The sequence below is a fragment of the Manis pentadactyla genome, chromosome 4 (genome assembly GCF_030020395.1).
Source record: "Manis pentadactyla isolate mManPen7 chromosome 4, mManPen7.hap1, whole genome shotgun sequence".
Taxonomy (NCBI): Eukaryota; Metazoa; Chordata; class Mammalia; order Pholidota; family Manidae; genus Manis; species Manis pentadactyla.
In genome coordinates, this window is record NC_080022.1 from 78,854,683 (window position 1) to 78,877,755 (window position 23,073).

At 37.9% G+C, this 23,073-nt stretch overlaps 1 protein-coding gene and 1 pseudogene across 4 annotated transcripts in view; both read left to right on the forward strand.

Annotated features, from left to right (window-relative positions):
• Nucleotides 1-1,122: 1,122 nt before the first annotated feature.
• LOC118923119 (lysophosphatidylcholine acyltransferase 2B-like) lies at nt 1,123-3,788 on the forward strand (annotated as a pseudogene).
• Nucleotides 3,789-7,461: 3,673 nt separating this feature from the next.
• The window catches only part of BTBD8 (BTB domain containing 8), a 110,795-nt gene continuing 95,183 nt past the window's right edge, over nt 7,462-23,073 (forward strand). For 2 of the 4 annotated variants that reach the window (XM_036906560.2, XM_036906561.2), the window contains exons 1-2: nt 7,462-7,781; nt 13,257-13,454. In XM_036906560.2, the coding sequence (XP_036762455.2) occupies nt 7,633-7,781; nt 13,257-13,454 (347 nt within the window). In that variant the 5' untranslated portion in view covers nt 7,462-7,632. Of the gene's footprint in view, nt 7,782-13,256; nt 13,455-16,848; nt 16,910-23,073 lie in introns of all 4 variants that reach the window. The other 2 variants (XM_057500414.1, XM_036906562.2) reach the window with 2 other exon arrangements.

Below are 23,073 nucleotides of genomic sequence, written 5' to 3' on the forward strand. Positions count from 1 at the left end.
TTGTGTTTTGCACAGAAAAACATCTGCCTTAAAATGTATACACTGGTACAAAAGGGAAGTCAGGGAAAGTGGCTTAGTTTTAGTTTCTTGCATTCTTTACCCTGTTAATATACAGTGCCTTTTACAAATTTATGTGAAAGATTAGCTGTGCCATATTAAAAGGCAAACCTGTAATGGTATAAATTTTCAATTTATTGTTCAAGGTTCTTTTGAACCACTACTTTTCCATTTTTTTTTTGCCATTAAAAATTCTGTTGTTTTTTGTATTTATAGAATGCTTATTAGTTTGAAACAAATATAACTAGATGAAAATGTATTCTTAAAATAGGCCATAAATACTACTTATACTAGGAAGATTAACAAGAGATGATGGGAATTTCTCATATGTACATATATACTTATTAAACATTGCAAAGTAGGGAAGCTCACCCATTAAATTATTTGTCTTAATTTTCTACTAAATTAGTGAGAGATTTAGGAAAAGAATCAGAATGTTTTTTTGCCCCATTCAATGTAACAAGAATTAAATACTGTACTTCTATGTGTACTGGAATCTAAGTTCTACAGGGTAGACATTTTTTCATTGTTTTATTAACTGACATATATCCAGCATCTAGAATAAGGGCCTGGCTCATTTCAGGCACTCAAATATTTGCTTAATGAATAAACAATATATCTGACACAGTGCTAGGCACTGTGGGGGACATATAAAAGAGGGATGATATAGTAATTGGAACCTTCTCTTAAGCATACACAGAATACAGTTAAATTAAACAAGGGCTCAAGAGTAATGGTGAACATTCAAAATAAGAGTATGAAGAGTTATAGAACAGAGGACAATACCAGCTCAAGGGACTGCTACTCACTCTCTTGGGCTACTCTCCTTTGGTATGGGAGACAACTGGTAACATCGCCAAAACATAGCTCCCTGGAGACCACAGCTGTGTTTCCAAATAAGACTAAGTTGGTAAAAGGTGAATAGTCCCTTCACTAACCATAGTTCTGTTGTGACAGAAGAAAGTGTAATGTCCCTGGAAGTTCTCATTGTGGTATCCTAGCAACTTGTATTTACTAATAAAAATCCATTTTTCCATATACATTATACTTGTGCCTCATACGAACATGGCAAGGTAGGGATATCACCAATTTATAGATGTGAAAATGAGACTGGTCAGTGTCCATAGTGTAAGTGTTGGAACCAGGATTGGACCTGGATTCATCTAGTTGTAAAGCCCATAATCTTTCCATTTGGATCACATCCTGTTTAACAGGTTCTGGTATCTACACTGTTTGGTTTTACTGGTAACCTGGTGTGCTCCAATAAATAGAAACAGCTACAGAAGCCTACAATTTGACTTTTAATTGTGGAAACAATTTAAATTAGTGATTATCAAACACAGGGATATTCCATATCGCGCTGTCAGAATTGCAAATTTTTCAAGGTACAAAAGAGAGCATGGTGCACACCAACTTTGATAAGCTTCCCTCTTGATCATCTCCAAAGCGCAGCAGTGAAGGAATAAGACTATTGATTGTATGTGTTGACTCAATAAAATAATCCTGACTTATTTTAACCAAAACCTGAGACTGACAAAGGTGATATTAAGGTCTGTTGCTGTTCAGCAGTTTGAAGTGTTGGCTGGTTCACGGGGACTAATGTTAAGAATAGGAATCAAATGTGCAATGGCTAATTCTGGCCTATGATAATGGACATATTCTAATTTTCAATGAATGTAGAAGAGTGTTTGTAACAGATAATAAAGGCTCAAGGTGCCATCAACTAAATCTTTTAGCATAAAGAGATACACTGTCTCTGTAGCAATTTGTAGGGAGAGTAAATGAATTTGACTTAACAGCTGCCAAAGCATGTCCCAGTAAGTAAACTTCACTAGTAATGGTATTTAAGATGAAAAGTTGTAATTAGTATTTACCTATTTAAGTTACTATATCCCTAGTAGGAGACATAATATATGCTCAATATAAATGCCAGAAATTGTTTTGTGAAAATAATTAAGCATATATGTTGAAAGGAAGACATTAACAAAAAGCAAAAAAGATTATACTGTTGATATAGGTCTAATCTTCCTGTTTCATCATTCACCATTTTTTATTTTTCTGATTTTAAAGGTAATACATCATTTCCTATTAGCCCACAATTGCCTCTTAAGAGTTCTAATTACGTGCGGACAAAAAGATCACTTGGTATGGGGAAGGGGTGCTCTCCGGAGGCCACCTCTGGATCCCAGCTCCTCCCCCCTGAGACCACTAAACTTGGCTTTGTGGACCAGCCATTCCCGGACCCTGAGATGGAGGCATGGAAGTCTGTCCTCAGCCAGAGGGCGATCAAGTCCTTGTACCCACCAGCGGCCAGCCCCTTCTTGTAGCGCACGCCCATCAGCGCGAAGCGCCGGTCCTCCTCTCCTCACGGGGGCTGGGGGCCGTATCGCCTTCCTCTTCCTCCTGCTCTGGCCACTGTCCTTGCTTCCCACCATAGGCCATTCCACTCAACCAGCCAATCCTGCCTTGAGTTGGAGAAAAAAACTGTTGCATCCAGCCCTCAAGTTCTTGTTCCAGGCGATGTTCTTTTCAGAAGGGTTCCTGGTCAAAGTGAAAGGGAGAAAGGCAACGCAAAAGGAGGCCCCCCATCCTCGTGACAGCGCTGCACTCCACTTTCTTTGACGCAATTGTCTGTGTGTGGTGGCAGAGGTCCCCTCGGTGGTGTCAGCAAGTCAAAACAGCAGATCCCAGTGGCCGGGAAACTCCTACTGTTCACGCAGCCGGTGCTCGTGACCCGCAAAGACCAAATTCCTGGCAGAATACCCGGAATGAAATCCTGAGGCAGGTGACATCCCAAAGGAAGTGGCCACAGATTCTGATTTTCCCAGACGGAGTGTGTATCAATCACACCTGCCTTATCACTTTTAAACTAGGGGACTTCTCTCCAGGTATCCCTGAAGAGGCAGTGCTGCTTAGATACCCAAACACCCTGAACACAGTGACCTGTACCTGGCAGGGCTTTACAGGCTTCCAGGCCTTTGTGCTGTGCCTGAGTCAACTCTTCACCAGGGTAGAAGTTGCATTCATGCCTGGTTATATCGCAAATGACCAAGTAAAAAATATCCCGTCCTTTTTGCCAGTACTGTGCAAATCAACATGGCAAATGCTCTGGGAGTGCCTGTCACAGACCATATATATCAGGACTGCCAACTGATGATTTCCACAGGCAAACTTTAGCTACCCATGGAAGCAGGTTTGGTGGAATTTACAAAAATTAGCCAGAAATTAAAGTTAGACTGGGATAATATTCATCAGCACTTGGAAGAATATGCTCCAATTGCAGTTGCCTCAAAAGGAGGGAAAATAGGAATTGAAGAGTTTGCAAACCACTTAAAACTCCCAATTTCAGAGCACTTGAGACAACTTTTTGCTCTCTTTGACAGGAATAATGATGGCAGCATAGATTTCAGAGAGTATGCGATAGGTCTGACTATCCTATTTAGTCCTGCCAACATTGAACAGATTCTGCAAATGTCATTTAAGCTTTTTGATCTTGATGACGATGGTTTTATAACAGGACAGGAGTTAAATACTATACTTTCGGCAGCTTTTGGCGTGCCAGATCTTGAGGTTTCCAAACTCAGGAAATAGCCGGACAGAATTCAGACTACATGTCATACAAGAGCTTTAAGAAATTTACCCTGAAGCATCCAGAATATGTCAAGTTATTTAAATCATACTTAGACCTCCAGGCAATCTATATATATTCATTTCCACATGTACAAGTTTAATTTCTATATTCAAATGTTAAAGCCAGCCCTGAAAATGGTGAAAGTACCTGCCAGGTAGAAACTGTGATTGAAATAAAATTTATCCTTAGGAAAATAGTTTTTAAGTATCTTGGGTACTTAAACATGATATTTAAAATGTGCTTGAGGAATGTATATTTCAAGTAGATTTTATAGTATCTTTTCCTTCTTTCTTAAGATAGGTTTGTTTCAGTATGTCTAAAGCAAGAATAATAAGAGATCTAGTCATAAGCCTTGTACACCCTGCTTGGTTTTAGTTAATGCCTTTATTTTGTTTAGTGCTAAACTAATACCAAAGGAACATTATAGCCCATCACCTCACCCTTATTTTGCAGAGAAAATATCTCATTAAGAGCTTCACTGGCAACAAATAATTAAATTATCCTTTTTATTCTCTCCAAAAAAGGATCTTTTGGATAAATGCCTCTTTGTTCTTTCTCAAAGTAGCCTGAAAGTTCTTTTTTACAAGACGAAATAAAAATAAACCTCAGGAAGATGTAGTATTCGGAATACCATTGAAACAGTTATATAAGATATGACTGCCCTTTTAAAATTAATTTTTTTAATAAAAAAATGATTAATTAGAATGAGAAAAATCACAACAGCCTACAATTTCTCAAAAGCTAACGCAACAGACAAGTTATAAATACAGCAGTTTTCACAAATTCTATTTTGTATAATTCTCATCAAAGGGGAAAAATTTGTATTTATAATTGCATGTTCTGCATTACTGAGAATATTCCTTTTGTTCTGACTAGGCACGAATGAGAACTGAAGCCTCTACTTACTTACTCCTTCACTACCTATATACTTCCAGCACTCTCTGCTGTAAGACATGTTCATACATGTGACCTTAGGCCCTACCCCTTCATGTCACCATGCAGGATGAATCAGGGAAGTATTCCTAGAAGCCATTCCTATACCAGAACAGGAAGCAACAGCTTACCTAGATGTGGAAGTGATTGTGAACTAATAAATATTGGTTCCTAACCCGCCTAACCCAAACTACTGTATCTCCAATTTTGATTCATTGTGGCTGAATCCGCAAAATGCCTGAAGCTACTCAGCACCACTGCCTATGAGGGGACATTTGACTAAGGACATCCAAAAAATCACTGTTTTTTTAGGAAATAGTCCTTGGAGGAGTTTTTTGCCTTCCAAGGCAATTTTACCTAAATTTATTTTTCACACTTGAGACAATTAAGGCCAACCCGAAACAAAATTATTGATTTAGCTGTGTTTACTTTCAGAGAGCCTGTTGCTAGTTTCTTAGGAATCTCTTTTCTTCCTAATCAAAAAGTCAGGAAAAAAAAACCTGGTAACGTCACTCACGTTAAGGTATAAATGACTATAAAGCCTGAATTAATTGAAAAAGAAAGAAATGCCTTAAATAAAAAAATCTCTGATGAAATGTGAAGCATCATTGATGTTTTTTAAAAAGGGTATGTACTTTTTCTTTAATCCCTTCACATAGTCAGCTGCCTAAGGTAGTTTTTTAATTACATGGACCAAAAACCATTCCATCATTCATTCTGAACCAGAGGTTACTTCTCGACCTGTTTCTTCAACAGCTGATAAAGGGGCATTGTAAAAATCTTGCATGACTTTGAAGTCTGGTGCTAGGCTACCTGAATTCTAATACCCAGACTGCCACTTACTGGCTGTGTGTTGCCAGTTACCAATCTTGTCATCCCTCAACGTCCTCACCTATAAATTGGGCTCATAGCAGTATCTAACTAAACAGTGGTTGTGAAGATTGATTGAATTAATACATATAAGCAGGTAAAGCAATTTTCTCACCTAATAAGCACTTAATAAATACCTACTATCATCTCTGACACTCTTCTTTTCTAAAGGAATAATTAAGAATCCATTATCCAGTTATGTTTTTCAGAATTAAGGTGTCCAAATATTTGAGAGGGGCCTTATTTGGAGAAATGGTTACTTCTTGACCAATCACGCAGTTCAAGGTCCATGTATTTTTCTTTTCTTTTCAGAAATTTTTTAAAGTATTGTTGATATACAATCTTATATTGGTTTCAAATGTATAACATAGTGGTTCAATAGTTACCTTTATTATTAAATCCTCACCCCCTCTAATGTGGTTACTATCTGTCAACATAGAAAAATGTTACAGAATCACTGACTATATTCTCCATGCTGTATTACTATCCCCTTAACCAACTTATATTGTGATTGTAAATTATTGTGCCCCTTTATTGCCCTCCCCCTCCCCTGCCCCAATCCCTCTCCCTTGCTAACCACTAGTCACTTCTCATTGTCTATGAGTCTACTTCTGTTTTGTCCCTTGTTTTCTTTGTTTTTATATTCCACAAATATGTGAAATCATATGGTATTTGTCTTTCTCCACCTGGCTTATTTCACCGAGCATAATACCCTCTAGAGCCATGCATGTTGTTGCATATAATTGACTGTATACACATGCATTTATATCTAGGCTTTCTATTCTGTTCCACTGATCTATGGGTTGGTTCTTGTGCCAGTATCAAACTATTTTCATTACTGTAGCTTTGTAGTAGAGCTTGAAGTCAGGGAGCATTAATCCCCCCAGCTCTGTTCTTCTCTCTCATGATTGCTTTGGCTATTCAGGGTCTTTTGTGGTTCCATATGAATTTTAGAACTATATTCTAGTTCACTGAAAAATGCTGTTGGTGTTCTGATGGGGATTGCATTGAATCTGTAAATTGCTTTTGGCAGGATGGCTATTTTGACACTATCAATTCTTCCATCCGTGAGCACAGGACAGATTTCCACTTATTTTCTCTCATGAATGTCTTACAGCTTTCAGAGAACAGGTCTTTCACTTCCTTGGTTAGGTAAGGTCCATGTATTTTCCAAGCAACTGGTATTTGTTACCGTGTACAAAGCTTCTGAATGAAGAACTATTGAACTTTTTTCTTTGGAGGAAATAAACTTAAAAATACCAGAAGACTTTTAAATGATACCCACTTGAGCTATTTTCTTCAGGCCAAAAAAGTCAAAATTATATAGGTCACCAAACCACCCCTTACCTGTTCAATTAAAGTTTCTGCCCCTCCAACCTTACCTCCTTCTCTCCTCCTCATAAAATGTTATGGCTTCATATGCAAAGCTCTGGAATATAACCTGTCATTTTTCAGCTGAAGTTCTGTAGCAGTTATATGACCCACTCTCTGGATGAGAAAGGATGGGCCCTCCAAGGTTACACACCCTTTGCAGGGAACTCAGGAGTGTTTGGACTCCAGCTGATTTTATGACATTTTTTTCCTCCCACCATTCCCTCCAATTTTTCTTGCCCAAAGCAACTAAGTGCGGAAGTAACTCGCAGCAGGAAAGATCTTCTAAACTGGTCTTTTCTGGGGAAAAAAATTGCTGACATCCCAGTTAGAGTGTGGAAAGGCTTCGCAGGTTAATTTGAACTCAGCTCTCAATGAAGCATCATAAATTAACATGATGGTGAGCACCAACCGAAAACTAACAGGAGATAACGGAATAACGAGCCAGAAGGACTAGTTAGACCCCGGGGATGGGTTGCTCTCTGGGCAATACGGGGCGTGGTGCCCGCTGGCAATGGTAAACAGGGCTACCGCGCCTGCGCACACCCTGCCCGGGTCACGTGCTCGCGCCCCCGCCTCTGCGGTTCCCCGGGTCTGCGATCCGCCGCCATAAGGGACCGCCTACAAACAGACTGGAGGCGTCAACTTTTTCCCTCGGTGGGCGGGTTCGGGTAGGAACGGGGCGTTGGGTCTGAAACGCCCCCTTCTTCCAGAGCCGGGGAAGTGCCGGGGCACCGGGTCTGCGGGGTGCGGCCGCCCCTTCGTGGGACATGGCCCGCTGTGGGGAGGATAGCGCGGTCCCCGCAGTGCTTCTGGGGTCCCCTGGAGTTTGCAGCAAGGAGTTGCAAAGGAAGGGGCCCTGTGAGCGGCGCCGGCTGAAGGCGATGGTGTCGGAGCAGCTCAGCCAGGATCTGCTCAGGTAGGAGGAGGCGGGAACTCTGGCTGCTGCAGTTTTAAGGCGCCCACCACCTTCCCAGAAGCCGCGTCTCCTGCTCTCTATCCTGCCCCTCCTCCTGCTCCTCGCCTCAAGCTACCGGCGGACGGGGACGTTCACGTCCTCCTCACTACTGAGAGGTTCGCCAGCCCTAGTAACCGGTCCCGACCACCTCGGAAACCAAGTACCGGATTCAAAAAGAAAAATTAACGGTTATGCGCAGCCCAGATGATGCCAAAATACTCCAACTGATCAGGCTTGGTTTTTGAAAGCCATCGCTAAGGTCGGGGTGGTGGGGTGGGTCCAGGCTTCACGGTCCTGAACCGTACAGTTTTTTAAAGTAAGCTTAAACTATTTTAAGAAATAAAATTAGGTAGAAAAAAGTGGATATTTATTTAGAGTGAGGAAAAATAGAACAACCTACTGGAGTTCTCTTTAAACAGTATACCAGAAACGCTTACTTAGAAATACCTCCTGATTGCAACCTGCCTTCCCCTCTGCACTTGGGACCCCCAACAGCTCCCAGCAACTCCCAGCTCCCAGTAAGACCCAAGCAAATGGACCACCGTTGTGAATCTTGACTCAGACTGTGGTGAATCCAGCTAATTTATCTCAATTTTTATAAAGGAAATGAAACTTGGAAACCTCCTAGCTATTTTACATTTTCACTGAAACATTGATTCTTCAATTTTAGTGTGCATCAAAACCTGGAGAGCTTGTTAAAACAGATTTACTGGTTCCCAGACAATAGTTCTCATTCAGTTGGTCAGGGATAGTGCCGAGATTTTTGCATTTCTAACAAGATCCCAGATGATGGTGACACGAACGCTGCTGGCCTGGGTCATATTCTGAGAACTACTGAATGAGAGTAAACAAAATCACAACACATAACACTAGTGCAGCATCCTACGTTTAAAAAGTAACCCACAGTTAAGGCTCCAGCAGCTATAAGCTCAACTTTGTAAAGTTAAAAAAAATTCTGGTTAATTTGAGCCTATTGACCAGAGATGCTGCTGTGTCACCATCAGTGGGGGATTGATGGGAGAGATGGAAAAGTAAGACTGAAATTGTTCTGTTTCTAGAATGAATCTCTGAGGATGGCTCCTTCTCTTCAGTGGCTTTATTCTTCTGGCTTGTATTGTGAGCTTTAAAGTGTCACAAATTTAAGGAAGGTAACACATTTAATTGTATAAAGAAAATGAGGTCAGAAGTATAGCAGATGAACAATTTATTCTTATCCTAGCAGCAATTAAGGATAGGACCCAAACTCCCAAGTTTTATGACAAGCAAGCAAAGAAAAATAGATGCAGCGGGTTTTTTTTTTTAAACAGAAAAGCTTCAATAAAAAAAAAAAAAAGCTTCATATGCTCCCCCAATCACCTTAAATAGTATGTTAACTTAATCTTCAGGTACAGCAATATAATTGATTTGTTCTACAGACATTAATGCAGTATCTGGTACCTACTATGTACCTAGGTTTGGACTAGATCCTGAAAAATCAAAGATTAATGACATAGCTTTGGTGTTTGTGCTTATGCTCTAGTGAGAGAGGTGACACAAGTGATGGGACTGGGGTGAGTGTGGAAGGCTTTAATGGATGACATTTGAGTGATCTCTTGGGGATTAAAATTTGATTAGGTACAGGTTAGGAAGGGAGAATTCAGAGGGTATCTAAAAAAGGGAAATGTCTTTCAAAGGCACAGAGACTTTGAAGAGCTTGATTTAAGTTGGGAAAGCAAGGAAGAGAGACACCTCTGAGCTACCTGAGGTGATAGGGTACATGGAGAAGTGAGGAAAGACAGGAAACAGTTTCAACAGTCAAAAAGCCAGATCTCATGTAGAATTGAAAAGTTCCTTGGGATATGACAACTTTGAGACCTCACTGAGAAATGGACCATTATTCAGGACAATTCTAATAGAAATAGCTAATACTTACAACTATCCTACTATTAGCTAGACACTGGGCTGACATGTAATGTTTTATTTACTCCCATATAAGATAAGTCATGTTATTACTCCCATTTAGCAGATAAGGAAATTGAGCATTAGAGAAGTGGTGGAGTCAGATTAAGAATTTTGGCAGTCTAGCTCCTGAGACATTAAAATGACTTGTCCAAGATTACATGAACAGAATATGAACCCTGTCAGTCAGCCTTCTCTAAACTCATTATGCAAGCTGATCTTCTAGTAACTTTGCTCCTTCATTTCTGCTTCTCTCCTTATTCATTTCTTTTTCTTATTTTGCCTTATATTTAATATGTAAACTCTCTTAGAGGGTGATAGTTGTTCCCTGCTTATTATAGAACATCTTTGGCTAGAGTTAACTTCATTAACTACCACATTCTCTAATGGCTAACCCTGGCTCAGTCCATTGTCCATTCAGGTGTGGTTAAGAGCATCAGGGTCAGACGGTACAAAGCAGGGCCATATATAAATAATAAATGAATTTTGAGCTTTATTTGGTAAAGGGTTGTGGGTATGGTAAGCAATCAGAGTAACAGAATGGGTAAACTTAAACTACATTATGGAGAACTCCTTTCTTGAGTGAAGAGTTTGGAATGTATTCTGGAACCAGTGGAGAGCTATTGGTGTTTTAAAGTAGAGGATTAACATATTTAGATCTTGAATTGAGGAAAGAGAAACTGGAAACAAGAAAACCAGCTAGTAGATTGTATAATAGGAGGTACATAGTGGTAGTGGAAATGGAAAAGGTGAAAGGGATTCCATGTGCAGTGACTGACTTGGTGAGCAGTTGCATATAGAGGTATGGGGAAAAGGAAGCATAGAAGATGGTGCCAAATTTAAGGAAATTTAAAAGGGAGAAGTACGGCAAATGGTCAGGAAGCCATATCCAGGAGACAATTGGAAATATGTCTGGAGTTTAGGAGGGAGGTTGGAATTAGATTAAAAGGCTGGTGGCAACAACAGCACCCAGTTGTCCAAGCCAAATACTAGGGATCTTGGGTTATTCCCTCCCCTTCACCTTCCACATCCAGTTGCTCACTCTGGCAAATTTTATTACCTAAATATATTTCATTTCCATTGCTATTCCCTCTTGCCATTGATCCTTTCCTGGCTCATGCCCTTTACATCATTCATTCTGTGCCATAGTTTTCTCATTTTCATTCTCATTTCCCCCTAATTCCTCTTCCATACAATCAACAGGTGGTGGTGGTATTTTGAAAAATATACTTGTCCGTGTTTCAAACCATTTGGCGATTTCCCTTCAAGGGTAAGATGGAGTTAAGTTCTTTGGCTGTTATTCATCTTTATCTCTGCAGCTTCATCTGTAACTTTTCACCTGCTCAGTACCCTCGGCTGACCGATTTATAGCTCCACACTTACATGTACCTTTGTAAGGAGCATGGAGCCAGGAACTCCCTCCTACCTTGACCAACTTCCCTGTCCAGCTCTTATTCAGTCTTTAAAACCCCATTTGGTTTTCTTGTCCTCTATGTCTTCTCTTATGTCTATCTCTGAAAAAATATTATTTATTCCTACTACTGAATATGTCACACTCTTTTAATTTTCAGGCCTGGCTTCCCTACTATTCCGTAAAGCCCCTGAGGACAGATACTATGTTTTAAGCATCTTTATATCTCCAGTGCTTAGGACATGGTATGTGCTCACTAAGTGTTTAGTGATAACTGGATTAAATCAGCAGTCTAAAATGCTTTAGATAGGTTAATATAGTAGTTGGGAGAAATTGAGATGGAAAGAAGATGTCCTTTGTCTAGACTTCACTATTAGATAAACTAGTAACCCCTTTACTATTAGAAAACCCCCTCAGTGTGTAGTATAGTCTGAGTCAGACATTCTGTTACTAGTAACAGATATAAGATAACAAGTAGTTTTATAAAATAAAAAGCACTATACTTTCACATTTACATTGTTTTTTAACATAGTAACTTTTCATCATTTAACAAATACATATGAGAATCTATTATGAACAGGGCAAATTCCCTAGTGATGGTTATATAGCCACCAGCTGCAGTGCCTCCTCTTCACCTGGGGAGGAGTAGGGGATGGGGAGAAGATGGGTGGGAGGGAGGAAAGATTCTTTTCAATAGTCAGAGACAAAAGATTATGACAGTTTCTATTATTCTAAATGTACAAATTAAATATTTGTACAATTTGAGTTTTTATTAATGTTTGAGAGACCAATACACTTTTGTATAACTTTAAAAATCTCTTAAGAAAATAATTCAGTGATGAAAATATCGACTTAAATGCATCAGTTTGCTCATTGTTTCCAAGGTTCTGAAAGCTTTGTGGTCCAAAGCATTTGTTTTGTTTAGGGCAAAATACAACAAAATTAAACAAGCAGACATTGAGTTGAGCTCTTGCTATGTACTGAAGATACACAGTTTTTGCCTTTGGGGCATTCATTGTCTAGTAGGGAGAAAGACATTATTGTAAAAATAATAATGATGCAGTGACAGAAGTGCAGTAATAGAGATATGTACTGAGTGTGATGGGATCCAAGGAAGGAGCCATTAACTTGGTCTTGAGGGAATGTGAGTGTCAATAGTAACATTCTAAGCTTTCCCTATAATGGATATCTTCATCCATTACTCGTACCTCCTGTAGTGGACTGGTGTGATTGCCAATTATATCTTGCAATACAGAAGTCCTCTGGGAATACGTAACTTGCTGATGATAATGTTATATTGATGTGAAGTATTAATTTAGTAGAGACAAAAGATAATGGCAGTTTCTATTATGATGGTGATTTCTGTTCTTCCATAACTTTACATGTACAATGTGCTTTACCATGACTATGTCTGTCCACTAGTAAAGGGATTTGAGTGGATTTCCCCCAAGAGTCCATCGTTTTAATAATAGATCAGTGCATAGTTTTATTTGTGGGAGGTGGGGGGAGTAAAAAATGGCTTTAATGTCACATTCTTGACAGCCAAGCCTGGATTTCAGACTTGGTATTTAACAATAGTTAGAACAAAGTATACAGTTTCTAATCTGGATTGTCTATTGTTATATCTGGTTTGCTGATCTCTGACTGTTTTCTTTTCTTCGCTTCAGTTTTGGTAAGATTTTTAAAAGCTGGTTCTTTTCAATAGTCAGTGACCATATTACTTTGTGCTCTTTTTCCAAAATAAATCCAGAAGTAGGTACGTTGTAAAGGCAAATCAACACAAGTAGAAGATAAACTTTATTATTAGAAGAAATTATAAAGAAAAGATATCTTTTGAAAACATAGTCTTAGTTTGTTAATACAATTACCTCTGTTTTCACTATAAATTTTAGAAAATTAGGTTCTAGCCAATATTAAAATATTCTTTGGAATGAACTGAGCACAAACTCATTTTCATATTAACTTTTTTTGTTATATGTTACCTCTGTATTTTTTAGTGTTTTTTAAAACTTATTTTATAAAAATGGATATATTATATGTATCTGAACATCACTAATTAAACTATGGTTCCTTTTTCTTCCTTACAGGCTTCTAAGGGAAGAAACCCATACAGATGTTACTTTCTCTATAGGTTGTACTTTGTTCAAAGCACACAGACCTGTCCTTTTAGCAAGGGTTCCTGACTTCTATTTTCATACTGTTGGACAGGTATCAAATAGTTTAACAAATCACGAGCCTGTTGCTGTAGAGAACTTTGAAGTTTCAGAATTTAGAACATTTTTACAGTAAGTGCTTTACCTTTTTTCTCTTATATTTAAGTCTAATGTAATTGTTTATTTTAAAAGTATATATGTGCATGTGTATGTTTTTATGTCATGTATTTTCATATCTATTTTATAACCTTTTAAGAAAAATATATTCATGTAAATTCCAAATTATCTTAGTAATTAGTTTTAGTAGAGGCTAAGCATTGGTATTAGAATATTAGAGGCTTAGAATTGAAAGAGGCTAGTGCTAACTTGAGATTGGTCCTGAAAGAGAAGAAATGGTGTGTTCTCCCATAATTTGCATGGATTACTCTATGCCAGGGTTTCTTAACAGTGGCATTACTGACATTTGTGGTTGGAGAATTCTTTGATGTGGAGGCTGTGCTGTACATTTTAGAATGCTTGGCAGCATCGCTGGCCTCTAGCCACTAGATGCCAGTAGCTCTTCCCTCCCATTCTTACTGAGGGCCCTGTCCCTACTCGAAGCTGCAACAGTCAGCATGTCTGCAGACTTTGCCAAATGTCCTCTGTGGAATAAAACTGATCTCTGTAGTGGACCATTGCTATATGCATACTTCTGTATTATTACTGTGCAAAGCTTTAAATATATTATGTTTGTAAAAATATGAGATCATAACTTTCTATTCTCATGACTGTGGGTGTTCAGAATTTTTGAAAATGAACATCCATCGAACTTCTTGGTAATTTGGGGGACTCATGTTTAGTGAATTTAGAGAATTGTCATCTACTAAATAATGGGAGAAAGTAGTTTAATCTCTTTTCTAAATGAAGATAATTCCATTTTAGTGCTTTATAGTTATCTGAGCATATGTGTAATTATTTGATACTCATTTTTGTTAGATGTACCCTTAAAGTTTTATCTCTTTCTCAAAAACCTATTTAAACAACTTTGTGAGGTCTTAAAACACTTTACGTTTAAGAACACAGACTCTAAGACTAGAATGCCTGGGTTCAAAGTCCCTGTTCTGCCATTTGGAAGCTATGTGCCTCCAACTTAACCCCTCTGTGCTTGGACTTTCCATGTATGTAAAATGCCCAGTACCCAAAAAACACCATGAAAATTGTTAACTAAGCTTTTTTTGTTTGTAAATCTTGAAATATTTATTTGTATTCCATTTGAGTAATTTAAATCCTACCCTCTCATAATTTCTTCCTTCTCCAATATATGGAAGTCAGTATTGTTCTATTGACATTTTAGTGGGTTTTTTTGGTGATACCATCCCTTATATATACCTAGTCAGCACTTGATTATTGTGCCCTGTTATGAGCAAGGCCCTGTGTAAAGGGCTAGATATGTACTAGTTAGTGATTCTTGACTGTACTGCCTAATAATGACAAGTAAATGTAGAACTGAGTTTTGAAGCCAGTACTGGTAATTATGTCATTGTAGAGTATTACAGATTTGTCAGTTACCCATTTTTTAAAAACATCTTTATTGAGAAGTAATTACACATAACAGATATAATTTACCCATTTAGATGTGCATGTCAGTGGTTTTAGTATGTACACAGAGTTGTGCAACCATGACCACAGTTTAATTTTAGAGCTTTTTCAACACCCCAAAAAGGAACCCCATACCCATTAACTGTTACTCTCCAGTCTGTCACCCCACTGCCCTAGGCAACACTAACCTATTTTCTGTGTCTATGGATTTACCTATTCTGGACTTTTCACATAAATGAAATCATATAATTTTTGGTCTTTTGTGGCTGGCTTGTTTAACTAAGCATAATGTTTTCAAGTTTTATCCATGCTGTTGAACCTATCAGTACCTCATTTCTTTTTATTGCTGAATAGTATTACATTGTATGGCTATACTACATTTTGTTTATCTGTTCTTTAGTTAATGGACGTTTATGTTGTTTATGTTATATTCTAATGCTGCTGTGAACATTTGTGTGAAAATTTTTGTGTGCACCTGTGTTTTCATTTCTCTTGGGTATATACCTGGGAGTGGAATTATGGATCATAGGGTAACTCTTCTGTTTAAATTTTTAAGGAACTGCCAGGCTCTTTCCAAAGAGGCTATACTATTTTACATTCCCACCAGCAGTGTATGAGGGTTTTAGCTTCTCCACATCCTTGTAACACTTGTTATTATATTCTGTCTTTATTATAGCCATCGTAGTGAATGTGAAGTGGTATCTCACTATGGTTTTCATTTTTACTTCCCTGATAGCTAATGATGTTGGCATATTTTTATGTCCTTATTTATCATCTGTATATCTTCTTTGAAGAACTGTCTTTTCACATTCTTTGTCCATTTTTCAATTGGGTTATTTGTCTTTATTGAGTTATAAAAGTTATTCATATATATTCTGGGTATTAGATTCTTATCAGACATGTGATTTGCAAACATTTTCTCCCATTCTATGGATCGTCTTTTCACTTTCCTGATGGTATCATTTGTAACACAAAAATTTTAGAATTTAATGTAACATAGTTTATCTAATTTTTCTTTTGTCATAAGAAACCATTGCCTAATCCCAGGTCATAAAAATTATTTTTCTTTTAAAAATTTTATGGTTTTATGCTTTTCGTTCTTACATGTAGGTCTGTGATCCATTTTGAGTTAATTTTTGTGTATAGTGTTAGGAAGGGGTCCAGCTGCATCTTTATGTATGTGGATGTCTAATTGTTCTAGCACCATTTCAGAAGAAACGATTCTTTCTCCACTGGATTGTCTATGTATCTTTGTTAAAAATCAGTTTCCCTTTGCTATGGACTGATTGTTCCCCCTGAAATTCATATATTGATGCTCTAACCCACAATGTGATGGTATTTGGGGATTGTGCCTTTAGGAAGTAATTAGTTTTAGATGAAGTCATGAGTGTTGGACCATCTGTTCTCTCTCTCTGTCTGCTGTGTGAGGACACAGTGAGAAGGTGACTGACTGCAAGCCACAAAGAGAGTTCTCACCAGACCCCAGCCATGGTGGCATCCTGATCTGGGGATAACTCCTTATCTCTGGAGTTATCCTCCATAACTGTGAGAATTAAATTTCTGTTCTTTAAGCCACCAGTGTATGATATTTTATTATGGCAGCCCGAACCAACTAATATACACATCAACGTTAGGGTTTATTTCTGGTCTTTCAATTCTGTTCCATTAGTCTGTATGACTGTCCTTAAGGCCAGTGCCAGTTATCAGTTTGACTTTTATGAGAAATCAACATTGGATTTTTTTCCCTGGATCCTAGGTGTTTTTTTAGGTGTTAGTCTTTTAGTTATTTGCTGACTTGTTTTTGCCTTTGATCAAAGTCATGTTGACTTTAATGTAGAAAATTATTTTTTGGGTAATTAAAATTTACATTTGTGTGATTTGGCATATTTTTCTTCATTTAAATGCTTTGAAAGTTGCTTGAATAATCTGTTTTTCTTTATTATTTCAGAGTTTCTTATATGAAGCTCCTATAAGCATTAATGGAAAATTACCTAACCTTGGCTTCCCCTGTGAGTAAGAACAATATGTAAGACATGCTATAATTTAAATAGATACTTTAAATGCAATTTAGTAAGTCATCATTTTCCAGAATAGATCATATGCTCATCATTGAGTTCCAGCTGTCAGTTTTAAAAGGTATACTTTTTATTTTCTACTAGGTGGTATAGTGGCCCTGTTATAGGAGCAGGCTCTGTAGTCAAGGCATGTCATGACCTCTGTGTGAACTTGGTCTAATCACTTATCATTAATTTCCTCATTTAAAAAATGAACATGCCTACCTCACAGTGTTGTAGTGTGGTTTAATGAAATTCTTATAATGCACTTAGCATGGTGGCCTGGCGTATAGTAAGCACAGAATATATTTTAACAGGTGTAATTCATAATAGTAGGCCCTATGAAATTAGACATTTCTTCAGCTATTGAATGCATATTTAGAAGATTCTTGGGATAGGTCAAAATTCTATATATCAGAGAAAGGGAGAAATTACATCAATGTTATCCTTTATTTGTTGTCATTAAAAGTGATAGAAAACAAGATTGAAAGGGTTATTCTTATATGAAGCTCATTACTTAACAGTCCTCTGTTTTAAGCACTTAATCACATTCTATTTTGTATTCGGTTAGCCGTGTATGTCTATGGTTATGTAAGCTCCTTGAGATTAGATATGTCATTGATGTGCATATCCCCAGTGGTATCTCATGTAGTGTCCTGTACATAGAAGGTGATGCCTGCCCCCATCCCATTTTTTTTAGCAGATAGCATTGAGATTTGTCTTTATTAATATAAAACATAAGGAAAGTATTACAATGTAAAATATTTTTAAAATTTTAGTAAAAATTGTAGTGACATAGGTTTTTGAATTTTTACTATATAAATTCAGTCCTTGTAAATATCTTCAGTGCATATCCTTTCTCTTTAAATCACCAAGTAAAGATTTTGAAATAACTCTTTATTTTAGAGTCCTTTGGTATGTACTTGAGTTAGAGTAGGAAATATTATCTTAGAAAAAAATATTTTATATACAGTGACTTCAGATATGGCTCAAATTATTGGCAATGGGAAGTAGTTCTTGCTTTATGATATCATCATTAAAATTCAGTTAAAACTAAAACTCATTATTAAAATTAGTATCATAAAAATTTTGATTTCCCAAGAAGACTTACCCTGTTATAGTTGTCAGATAGTGTGTGTGCAGGAAAGAAAAGATGGAAGACCTCTGCATTTTCAATTTAACATCAGTAACTGGGAGATGCTAGGGTAAACTGTCCCTCAGGTAAACACACAGAATAGCACAGAATAGAGGATTCTATTTCTCTGGTAGCTTTCTCAGGTAGTGATTATTTTTTCTCCTACATTCCTTATACTAGTAGGGCTGCAAGTGGATGAGATGTGTTTTGTTGTATTAACCATATATAACTATATTAAATGTATTTTCTTACTTTCTGAATTCTTAATGCTCTGGCATCTGGGGACTCACTGACTGGGAAGAGACTGCCCCTGCCAGGGTTAGCTAAGTCCTGTGAACATGCCTTTGTTAGGTAACCAACTAATCCTGGATCCCTTCCAACAACCACCTCCTCTGTCTGTTTTTTTACACTCCAGAGGGCAATATTCCTCTGCCCTTAACATCCTAGGGTCCAGTACCAGACATCTAAAGACTACCTTTAATAACCCAGACACAAACCCCACCCCACCCCCACCACTACCACCACTACCCAACCACCACTGCCCAACCACTACCACCACTTACTCAAATTATCCAATCCTGAGCTTGCTCAGCTGTTTACCTTCCCTCATCTATTCCTTCCAACAGAAAGTACAATAAAGGCTATCGCTCATGCTTTGCCTCCTCTCTAACTTCTACCTCCTTTCTTTCCAGCTTACTTCTCTAAAACTCCAACTGTAGTAATTCATCAATTCTGTCAGGATTTACAATGAATCTTACTACATTTTTTTCCCTTATGGTCACTTAAGATATCCTTACATAAATTCCTTTGTCTATCATTATATGTCAATCATTATATACCTTTACTATAGTCTTCTCCTCCCTTGTCCCCTCTGAATTTGTCTTATTTGCATGTGTCTCGCCGGAGGGTTTCAGGTTCACTATGGATTCTGAGAGACCAAAAAATGACAACAGAACATTCTTGGGGTAAAAGGGTTTATACCCAGCTTTATTCTCATGGTGGCAGGTCAAGCGCTAGAATCCCATCTGCCCCTGTGGCAGTCTGCATGCAGCAAGCCAGTCTCTGCCTTCAAGCCTCTTCGCCTTCTTGCAGACCCAGAGCACTGGGCGGAGCTCTTTATATGTATGTGCAAGCCTGCACCTGTGAGCACTGCCCGCGTTCAAAGGGCAAGTATATCAGGGTCAGGTGAGGGTCCTGGCCATAGGAGCTTCCATTTTCCCTACAGCATGGCACAACCCCAAATCTTAAATCCAGCTTTCTGACTACTCTACCCCTGCATCTGCACAGTTGAATGTGACTGGAGAAAAACATATGCTAATTTGTCTTATTTTAAATTGTAACCATGAACCTCTATTAGGCACAAAGTGCTGTCATTCATACTAAATGCAGTCATATTGTATTTCCTTAGTCCCATTTGCTCTCCCACTCTCCTAGAGGGATTATTTCACACCGCCTTTTCCTTGAAACTTAAATTGCTCCTCTCCTATCTTCATTCTTATTTGATGACTTTGCTTTCTATTTCACTGAGATAATCAAAGCAGTTAGAAAACAACTTTCACAGATTTCTCCCATATCTATTCACTTAGTTGCATCTACCCCTTATGCTTGTTTTTCCTCCTGTTAGTATTGATGAACTGTCAGTGGGCTTCCAAAATCCTTCCCTCTACTTTCCACCAAATCTCATCCTATTCCTTTTCATCTACTGAGCGATATTGCTCTAGCAAGTTTCACTTTTCCAAAAAAAGTTTCTCTTCTCTTAATCTTCTCATTAGTATGTAAATACTATATTTCCCCCCACACTTAAAAAAAACAAAACCTTTTCCTGACACCACTTTCCTTCCAGCTAATACTTTACCAGCTAATCCTCTAATGTTCTCTTCCATTTCACATCAAAGCTTCTCAAGAGTTATCTATTATATTGTCTCCAGTTCCTCTCCTATTCACTCTCTCTTTAAAAATTGAAATGTAATTCACATAAAATTAATTCACATTAAATTCACATAAAATTAATTCACCCCTTTATTTAAAGTATATGATTCAGTGGTTTTGGTATATTTACAGTGTTGTACGACTATCACCACTGTCTAATTACAGAATATCTTCATCATCCTAAAGATAAACCCCCTACCCATTAGCAGTCACTTCCCTCTCTCTCCTCTGCCTAGTTCCTGGCAACCAATATTTTCTGTCTTTATGGTTTTACCTGTTCTAAGCATTTCATATAAACAGAATCATATAGTGTATAGCCTTTCATGTCTGGCTTTTTAAACTTAATATAGTATTTTCAAGGTTCATCCATGTCGTAGTGTTTATTGCTACTTCATTCTTTTTATCGTTGAATATTTCATTGTATCATGGATCAGCGGTCACCAAGACCATCCTCAGGTTTGACGATTCACCAGGACTCATAGGATTCAACATTTAGTCATACTCTAGGCTATGATTTATTACAAAGAAAACAGGGAAAAGGCAGATGGGGTGAAGTCCACTGGAAACCAGGCACAAGCTATCAAGGGTCCTTTCCCAGTAGAATCAAACAAGGTATGCTTAATTCTCCTAACAGCTGGGGGTTTGTGATGTAGGCTCCCCCTGCCTAATGTGTACTTGTATTCTAGACTCCTAGAAGGAAAGCAGTAATTCAGCGTAAACCACATTGTTGTATAAATAGTATAGGCATAGTGAGCCACCCTTTTCATTTAGAGAATGTTAGGGACACTTCTGAAATCATGTTCCCAGATACTAGCCAAGGGCCAACCTTGTTATCAAGTCTTTCAAAACAGAGCAATCAGGCCTGCTATGTTAACTCTCTTATGTGCATGTGGATATACCATATTTTGTTTAATCATTCATCATTTAAAAGACATTTGGATGCTTTTGACTTTTTGACGGTTATGAATAATTCTATGAACATTAATGTGTAAGTTTTTGTGTAAGTATATGTTTTCAGTTCCCTTGTAATACATACCTAGGAATGAAATTGGTGGGTCATATGGCAAACTTTTGAGGAGCTGCTAGAGTCTTTTCCAGAGAGGCTACACCATTTTACATTCCTATCAGCATGCATGAGGATTCCAATTTCTCTACATTCTCAGCAACACTTGTTATTGTCTATCTTTTTTTTATAGCCACCCTAGTGGGTGAGAAGTTGTATCTCACTGTGGTTTTGATTTGCATTCCTCTTACATTGAATATCTTTTCTTGTGCATATTGGCTGTTTATATGCCTTCTTTGGCGATTTGTCACATTCTTTGCCCATTTTAAATAGTTACTTGTATTTATATTAAGTTGTTGAAATCCTTTATGTATTCTATGCACAAGTCTCTTAACAGATTATGATTTGCAAACATTTTCTTCCATCTCTGGGTTGTCTTTACCTCTCTTGATGGTGTTCTTGAAAGTACACAAGTTTTTAATTTCTATGATTTCCATTTTATCTATTTTGTTACTTGTCCTTTTTCTTTCTTTCTTTTTTTGGTGTCCTATCTAAGAAATGATTGCCTGATCCAAAGTCATGAATATTTATACCTGTGTACATGTCTTTTAGTTCTTACAGTTAGATCTTTGACCTATTCAGAGTTAATTTTTGTGTTTAGTGTAAAGGTATGGTCCAACTTTATTCTTTCTTGCATTTGGATATCCAGTTGCCCCAGTATCATTTTTTGAAATGATTGTTCTTTTTCCATTGGATTGTCTGGACACCTGTGAAAGAAAAACACTTCTGTGTGTCTCCTTTACTCTTAATACCCTTTTCATAGAATACCTCATTTCTGATACATCTGGTCACCAAATATGTGGAAGTTTTCCTCCACACCCAGCAATTCTGAGTTCCCTAGATGCCAGTTTGGTGTTGTAAAGATTTAACTCAATTCTGATACTATCTACCTGGAGATAGCATCAGATTCCACAGCTTAAGGGCTCAGTCCCACAAGACTGTCCTTCCACTCCCACTCCAGATGCCAGTTGCAAATCCAGGTTGTTACCTGCGCTTCTGATCAATTGGAGGGTCTCATGACCCCTTCCTCAGATTCAATTAGTCTGCTAAAGCAACTCACATAACTCAGGGGAACATTTTACTTACTAGATTACTTGTTTATTATAAAAAAATATAACTCAGGAATAGCTAGATGGAAGAGGTGCATGGGGCAATGTATGTGGGAAGGGGTGTGCAGCTTCCATGTCCTCTCTGGGGACACCACGCACTCTCCCAGCACCTCCAACATGTCCACCAACCCAGAGGCTCCCTGAATCCCATCCTTTAGAGTTTTTATGGAGGCTACATAACACAGGCATGAGTGGTTAAATCATGGGCCATTGGTAATTAATTCAACCTCTTTCCTCTCCAGGGGTGGGGTGGGTGGGGTGCTGAATGTTCCAACATTCTAATCACACGCTTGATTCCTCTGGCAACCAGTCCCCTATCTTTAGGGGCTTTCCAAAAGTCAACTACTTCATTAGTGTAAACTCTGATGTTGTTGAAAAGGGGTTGTTATAAATAACAAAAGGCATCCATTTCACGTTTATCCCTCTGGAGCTATTTCAGGAACTGGGAACAAAACTAAGTATTGGGACAAAAGATGTCCCTATGGCTCTTACATAGGAAATTACAAGTGTTTTAGAAGCTGTATGCCAGAACAGTGGGCAAAGACCAAATATGTATTTCATATTAAAAATCATAATATCACAACACTCTTGTCAAAAATCAGTTGCCCATAAATGTATGTTTTAGACAATTCTATTCCACTGATCCATGTGTCTATCCTTATTCTAGTACTACCTACTGTTGATGTCTGTAGCTTCATAGGAAGCTTAAATTCGTTAACTGTGAATTCGTCTAACTTTGTTCATTGTCAGATTGTTTTGGCTATTCTGGGTCCCATGCCTTTCTGTTTGAATTGGAGGAATGGCTTTTATTTTTTATTTCTTCAGAAAAGTAGCTGAATTTTGACATATATTGTACTGAATCTGTAGATCAATTCAGAGAGTA